The sequence below is a fragment of the Salvelinus alpinus genome, chromosome 21 (assembly GCF_045679555.1).
Source record: "Salvelinus alpinus chromosome 21, SLU_Salpinus.1, whole genome shotgun sequence".
NCBI classification, from domain to species: Eukaryota; Metazoa; Chordata; class Actinopteri; order Salmoniformes; family Salmonidae; genus Salvelinus; species Salvelinus alpinus.
Window position 1 is genome coordinate 25,766,069 of NC_092106.1, and position 7,655 is coordinate 25,773,723.

The following is a 7,655-nucleotide window of genomic DNA, read 5'->3' on the forward strand; positions in this document are numbered from 1 at the left end:
CTAAACATATTTAGGGTGTTTTTGACTCACTTTTTGTCTCTCCCACGACGTGATTCCTCTCTCCTACAGCGTCCATCACAATTACATGCACATGGCCAATTATGCAAATTCGGCAATGACGTTATTTATCGACTTTAAGGACAGCCAATAGCTACTTTCCTTACTGAGGAGTTGGCAACACTACAGGTCAACACCTCAGCAGTAAATGTCAGTTGACTTTTCATAGTCGAGCATTCAGAGGTCGAGACAGCAGGTGCGAGAGAGAGTGAGAGAGGGTCGAAACAGCAGTTCTGGGATAAGGTAGCAGGTCTAGGGAGGCTCAGGAATCCTTGCATGGTAAACATTTTGAGCTGATCATTTAAAAAAGAAAGCTCTCACCAAGGCTACTTTTTTCACTATTAACTGTTATTTGTTTGTTACTGATCACCATATTGTAACATTCAGTAAATACAAACGTAACAGGAAGCTAATGGGGGCCAAGATCATGTGTACAAAACTAATGACATGTTATTTGACGGCATGCCCTTTTTTTTACTGGAGCGTAAGGGCATATGTCGTAAAACAAGATGGTTATTGCAACTTGAGCTAAGGAATTACGTCAGTTTTGCTTTACGACCGTACCACGGACCTCCTGTTTTAAAATCGCAGCATTGTAATTTGTTTACAAATTTGCAACCCGATAAAGTGCATTAGGTATAATTAAAACGAAATGGGAGTAGCGGATGAAACAGACAGGACTCTCTTTGTTGGAAATTTGGATCCAAAAGTGACGGAGGAACTTTTATTCGAGCTATTTTTACAGGTGCAGTAGCTTTGAATTAGCTACCTTCGCTACGATATCTACCATTAGCTAGCTAAATTATTTGCAATACTTTCTCAGTATTCAACAAATTAATTATGGTCAGAAAGCTTCTGGCCCGTAATTATCTAGCCATCCAGATCAATATAGTTCCTTCATCCTTAGCTAACTAGGTACCCGTTTGCAGCAACGACGTTAGCTAGGTATCAATATTAGCGAACACATATCTACCTCTGGTCTATCGAACGACGACTAAGGGTTGCCTCTGATCGGTGTCGCTTTTCAATTTTACTGTTGTGTTCTCCATCGTCTGTTCTGTGTTTTCTCTTTGATGCAGGCAGGACCTCTGTTCAAAGTGAAAATCCCAAAAGACAATGATGGAAAACAGAAAGCGTTTGGATTTGTCTGTTTCAAACATGAGGTGTCCGTACCCTATGGCATGAACCTGCTCAATGGGGAAACTCTATTCGGGAGGACTCTCAAAGTACAGTTCAGAGCAGGTAAACTAATGTAAACCCCTTACAAGTCATGTGAATTGACTAGTTAATGGATAATTTGGTTCTGCCTGCAACTGAGCTGTCATTCTTTCGATACTGTAACTGAGCTGTCATTCTTTCGATACATATTTACAGGAAGCAGTCACATTAACAGTCCAGGGCACTCTCAGAATCAAAGCCCTGTGAATACTCCCAATCCACATGGGGCTGTGGGCAGGTATGTTGTAACATAATGCAAATTCCTACAAAACAATGTTCGTATGCATATGTAGGGGATGTTTTTGTGCATCAATAGCTTCTCTATTCCTCTGTAGTTGATATGGAATGCCATGTTTCTTGTGCAGGTTTGACAAGAGCCTAGACCAGATGGGTTCACCATCATTTTCACCCTCTCAGCACATCCAGAGGTCCGTCTCCTCTCCTGATAGTCTGCAGAGACAGGCCATGGTGAGCTTACCGCCATCCACACTGACCATTACGCTTGTCAAGCCATTCAATTACACACTGTCCTCATCTCCAGTAGAGTGACACTTATGTCACATTGTTGATGTGTGAACCTGCAAGTAAGCATTTCATTGTACTGTGTACCATGTACCATGTGTATCCTGTGCATAAGGCAAACTTGACTACATAACTATGTGGACTGTGTCATGAACATTTAACCAGTCTACATGGATCAGTAAAAGTGATGCTCTTTGGTCCCTTTCAACAGATTAACAACATGTGGCAGGTCCAGATGCAGCAGCTCCAGGGGGTGAATGGAGGCTTCCCAGCTGGTCTTCTGGGGCAGCCACCACCACAACAGCTACAGCCACAGAGTGGTGGAGGTGGTGGGTCCTGGCAACTGGACAGCTCCTCACAGCGAGGCAACAGGCAGGGGTACCAGCAGGACAGCAGCAGCCACTACGGCAGGGACCAGCGGTACCCAGGAGGCTCTGATGACACCGGCTCCAACCGCCACCACCGCAGCCAGCGAGATGACCAGCGAGGTGAACACTATAACCATGACGACAGGAGCGGGAGCAGTGGAGGCAACCGTAGCAGAGATGACAGGTGGAGGGACGGCTCCAGAGATGGCCGGTGGAGACGATACTGAAGCACTATGGGAATTTAAGAACAGAATTGTGAATATTTTTCACTTTTTTTTTAAGTACATTTGAGTATTTTACAGATTTGTCACACACTCACTGTGTAACTCCTAATCAAAACAGAATGATGAGTTTATATTGAGAGAAACATTTTCGTGCTCAAAAGAAATGTTTATTTTTATTTTGAATTTTTTTCAATTGGTTAGTCATATGTTTAGGATGATATTGACCATTTTTAAATGCACTGGACTGTGTCCAAGTAAACAAAATATTGATTGGTTATTTTAAGTTTACTCGTGAGGTTTTCCACAATTGTTTTACTGTGATGAATTTTTACAAAATTAATTAGAGATGAAATAGATTTTATACCGTCCACTGGGGAATTGTTAAATCATTCTACCCTATTAGTTATAGCTTTTTGAAGGCGAGGTTTGTTTGAAAAGATTTGCTGTGTTTGTCAAGTATTGGTATTACTGTGCACATTTCCTTTTATACAAGGTATGGTGCTCAACTGTTTTTAGTGGGAAATTGCTCAGGTATTCAGTAAAAAAAAAATGTTTGGGAATTATTTCGGCATGTTTCAGCTGTGTAATCTAATTCCACCAGCAACACTTACATGCTGACCAGACCGGACACGTCGCGTGTGCGAGCGTAGCAAAATAAATGTAGAAATCCATGTTATTCAATTATTGCACCCACACTGCTCGCGCGCCAACGAGCGTCTGCGATGCCAAGGGCTAGAATAGAACTCCTTTCTATTTCTGATGCAAATCGTGCTGAAAGTCCTGTCTCTCCCATCTCCTCATTGTTTTATAGAAGCAGGTACCTACGTGCCATCTCCTCATTGGTTATATCCACGTGGGTGATTGAAAGACAAACTGTTTTGCCGGTCGTCGTGGTAATACTATGAAAGTTTAGATGCCAATCACCATATAAGTTCAATGATGACTACAAACGATTTGGTTGGCCGATTTATGTGTGGATTAATTGTAGGAGTAAAGGTCCTTGTGCATTTCAGGTAAAATAACAACTCAATGTTTATATCCAAGGACAAATTAGCTAGCAACAGCAAGCTAGCTAAATAGGACAAATTAGCTAGCAAGTGCAAGCTAACTAGCTAACTCGCCATACATGTTTAATGCTTTTCGACCTGTCCCCAAATTAATGCCATTGGTTCAGAGTTTGTTTTGATATTTTATCCTGTGTTTCGTGATCGCGTTTGTTGTAGGGAGACAAAATAAATATATGCACGATAGCGCAAGATGGCGCACAAGCGCAGCCGGTTTGGGTTCCATGTTACTCTGTAGGCTGAAATTGACTCTTTTTCTGATTGTTACGTTAAATGGAAAATTGATTTTACATTAGTGTCTTTTTATTAATTTGAGAATAGTATTGTAAGATACCCAACAGATTCCATGTACATGTGAAACTAGATCTTTTCATGTAATATTAGCATAAACATAATTTGTCCACAATTTTTTTTGTGGTCTTCTGTTTACAGGAAAAGCATTACTATGAAAATATCAATGAAATGTTGATACAAATTGTACTTTTTCCATCCAAACACATTCCTACAGAAGTTAACTATTGTATGTTAATGCTATTACATGCAGTTATGCCCAAACTCATGCCTGGCTTGTCTGCTGTCTCTAAAAATGGACCATGTGGAACCAATATGCTTGTGCAGTGGGTTAGAAAGTAATCTACAGGTGGCGCCACATACACCTCTTTATTGAATCAATTAGGATGAGAAAGATGACCAAGCCAACTGATGATCTGTAGCCTACTCTGTCTTTAGAATGTTCAATCAAGTGACTGCTTGAGTTCTACATAGTCAAGTTACACAAGGTAAATAACAGGATCAACATGTATTTTCTCTTTACATTCAGTGCAACTTAGCTATTGTCAAGATGGTGGAACGATCATCTTGTTGACATATAGCCTAGAAGTGTCACTTTTTCATCACTTGAGCATCCACATTAGGTATTATTTCTGACTTATACAAACTTGGAATCATAGGCTATAGCTCTAAAGCCTGGTAACCTTTGGATAGGATTTAAAACTATTTGTTCAGACATGGAATTAGTTCCACTTTGGTCATTGTTTCAGCCCAGGATTGGGATCTCATGTTACAATTAGTGGCCCTGCTGTATGTGATACCCCTGTGTCGCCTGTACCAAGGGTTGTTTACAACAAAGTGCCTGCCGAAATCCCTTAAAGTCCACGTTGAGGTCATAATGTACCCTTCCGAAAGTGCTTAGGCCGCTAACAACGGCTCCCGTTGTGTATCAACATGTACATCCCCAATAAAGCTCTGGATCCAAAAGTGGAGGTGCATTTGCACCTACTACACTAAGCCCTTTGTCTTGCTTGTAATCTGGCAAATGTCAGATTCCGCCCTGATGATTGGAGGTGGCTCTAATGAAGAGGATCCTCTACCTTGTCACAGGCAGTACCAGGAAGGCTGTAATTACCACTGCTGGCTGGGGCCTAAATGTTTTAATTGATTGATCTGCTTGGCGTCTCTAGCCCTAGAGTGGCCGGATTAGGTGGCCGCTCCTGTGTGGATTTATATAGACAGAGGCATCATTCTCATAGGGGGCACGGGTACGTACTGCCTCAGATTTGTCCTGTTTAAAAAAAAAAATGTAAATACAGTTGTTGCTCTGTAATACTACTAACCACCTAGCAATGTTATTAAGTTGGCTTTAGCTACCCCAGATAGTTTCCCAATCTCCCAACCTCATAACTAGCTACCAATAATCAATGTCAGGCTATCAAGTTAGAGTAGCTGGATTGTCTAACTATCTTAGCTGGCATGCCTACTGGCAAGGTTAGTAGACTTTAGAAAAGCAAGACATTACTAAATGTACTGAATAAGACTCACATTCCTTTCAATCGTTTACACAGATTTTTGCAAAGATGCAGAGAAGCATGTTTAGCTTCTTTAAAAAAAGATCCATCAGTCAAGAGTATACAGACAGCTCAAGAGGTATGCTTAGATATGCAGAAAAATAAACACATTTTTACATAAAATAATACATAATGATTATGGCTCTAGATTTCAGGAAAAAGCTGTTTCATTTGTTAGAAAATTCTCCAATTTACGGATGGGGCTGGACATCCTCACGTATACTTAACAAAAATATAGATGCAACATGCAAAAACGTCACCGATTTTACTGAGTTACAGTTCATATAAGGAAATCAGTGAATTTAAATAAATAAATTTGACCCTAATCTATAGAGTTCACATGACTGGGCAGGGGCGCAGACATGGGTGGGCCTGGGAGGGCATAGCCCCACCCACTTGGGAGTCAGGCACAGCCAATTAGAATAAGTGTCTGCTTTATTGCAGACAGAAATACTCTTCAGTTTCATCAGCTGTCCGGGTGACTGGTCTCAGACGATCCCACAGGTGATCTGGATGTGGAGGTCCTGGGCTGGCATGGTTACACGTGGGCTGCGGTTATGAGGCCGGTTGGACATACTGCTAAATTCTCTAAAACGACGCTGGAGGTAGAGAAATGTACATTCAATTCTCTGGCAATAGCTCTGGTGGACATTCCTGTAGTCAGTACGCCAAATGCACTTCATAAAAACTTGAGACATCTGTGGCATTGTGTTTTGTGACAAAACTGCACATTTTAGAGTGGACTTTTATTGTCCCCAGGACAAGGTGCACCTGTGTAATGATCATGCTGTTTAATCATCTTGTTGATATGCCACACCTGTCAAGTGGATTAATTATCTTGGCAAAGAAGAAATGCTCACTAACAGGGATGTAAACAAATTTCTGCACAACATTTGAGAGAAATATGTGTTTTTGTGCATATGAAACATTTCTTGGAACTTTTATTTCAGCTCATTAAGCATGTGACCAACACTTTACATCTTGCATTAATATTTTTGTGCCCCCTTAGATTTTTGGGGTGCATGAGCCTATGTATATAGAAGCACTTTCATGAAATTATCGACCAATCCCCCCCTTCCCCATTCCCTTCCTTCCCTCCCTGCAGCCCGGGAGCCTGCTTCCATCACGCTGGATCCATGCACTCAGGTTGCAGGGTTCATTGGTGCCAAAGTATCCAAACCCCCTTCCCCCCCCCCCCCCCCCCCCAGCCTCTCACAGTTGTTCTCATCTTCTCCCTTTGATCAAGCTATCAAACCCAAAAGAGCCCAAGCTTTCACATGCAGAGCTCCATGTTTCCTCACCATAATCCTTCACACTTTGAACATGGCGGCTGTAATCTACATAGGCTCTCCAGTAAGTTATATTTACCTCCATGGCTTTGGAAAAATATAATTATTTCTGTTCAGGCCACGATTTCAAAGTGTAAACTTGACACTAGCCTCTTTGAGGTTACTGCTGCTGTGGTCTCTCCTCTCATTAAACAGACAGAATAAAATGAGCCATCAGAAATGAACATCATGCCCTTTGAACTGCACATTGAGTACAGTAAATTGTTATCTGAGCCGTTTCACGAAAGCAATCGGGTGATCTACTACCCTACATTTTCACTATAGCCTATCTGTAACTTCGAATTAAATATGCTGTATTAAAATCTCAGTTTTATGATACTTCTACGGGACTTTTTTAGAATTCCTTTTAAAGGTTCCACTGAGAGAAAACGTGGAGCGCCATTGAGGTTTCCTTGTCTAACCAAAACGAAGCCCCTGAAAGCATATTGGAAAACATACGGAAAATATGCAGCCTGCCAACTAAGGAATCACACATGTCAACTGGTGTGTGAGTGATTACTCATTTCCCTTGTATCTGTAGCTAGTCATTAAAAATAGGTTATAATGGACTTTTGGCCGTGGATATTAATTAACTCACTTCACGAGTAAGATAATAGGTTGTATTAATTTACATTTTGGCATCGGTTGGAGTATTGTTCCCACTCACAGGTATAACTATTTCTGACAAAAGCCTAAATGGTTGCAGGGTCGTATAAGACGCACCATTAAAATGCAATGTTTTTCTCTAGGCCTACTGATTTATAAGTGCTTATGCCTATTTTGTATAATTACTTTCGATGGCCCTGCAGTTGATGAACATATAGACTACAACAGTTTATTTTCTGGTGAAATCAATTCAATAATCGTGTGTTATTTAACTTTAATTTTCAAGACCCAAAAGTTTAAACGTGAAAGACAGTAGGCCTATTGTCTTGACAGTTACCCACAGACACAAACGAAACAGTAATTGCCTGGTCCTTTCCGCACGTCATTGCAGAATAGAGAAGGTATTCGCTTTTAGGCAGTTATT

At 41.0% G+C, this 7,655-nt stretch overlaps 1 protein-coding gene across 1 annotated transcript; it reads left to right on the forward strand.

Moving 5' to 3' along the window:
- The first annotated feature begins 539 nt into the window (after window positions 1-539).
- LOC139548135 (RNA-binding protein 7-like) lies at window positions 540-4,012 on the forward strand. Its single transcript, XM_071357546.1, has 5 exons — window positions 540-802; window positions 1,137-1,299; window positions 1,432-1,513; window positions 1,641-1,743; window positions 2,009-4,012. Exons 1-5 carry the CDS (start codon window positions 710-712, stop codon window positions 2,390-2,392), a joined length of 825 nt encoding a protein of 274 aa, XP_071213647.1. The 5' UTR covers window positions 540-709; the 3' UTR covers window positions 2,393-4,012.
- The last annotated feature ends 3,643 nt before the right edge of the window (window positions 4,013-7,655 follow it).

Coding starts and splice junctions, on each gene's coding strand:
- LOC139548135 (XM_071357546.1), top strand. CDS start 710: ATGGGAGTAGCGGATGAAACAGACAGGACTCTCTTTGTTGGAAATTTG. Junction 803..1,136: donor TATTCGAGCTATTTTTACAG/GTGCAGTAGCTT, acceptor TCTTTGATGCAG/GCAGGACCTCTGTTCAAAGT. Junction 1,300..1,431: donor CAAAGTACAGTTCAGAGCAG/GTAAACTAATGT, acceptor ACATATTTACAG/GAAGCAGTCACATTAACAGT.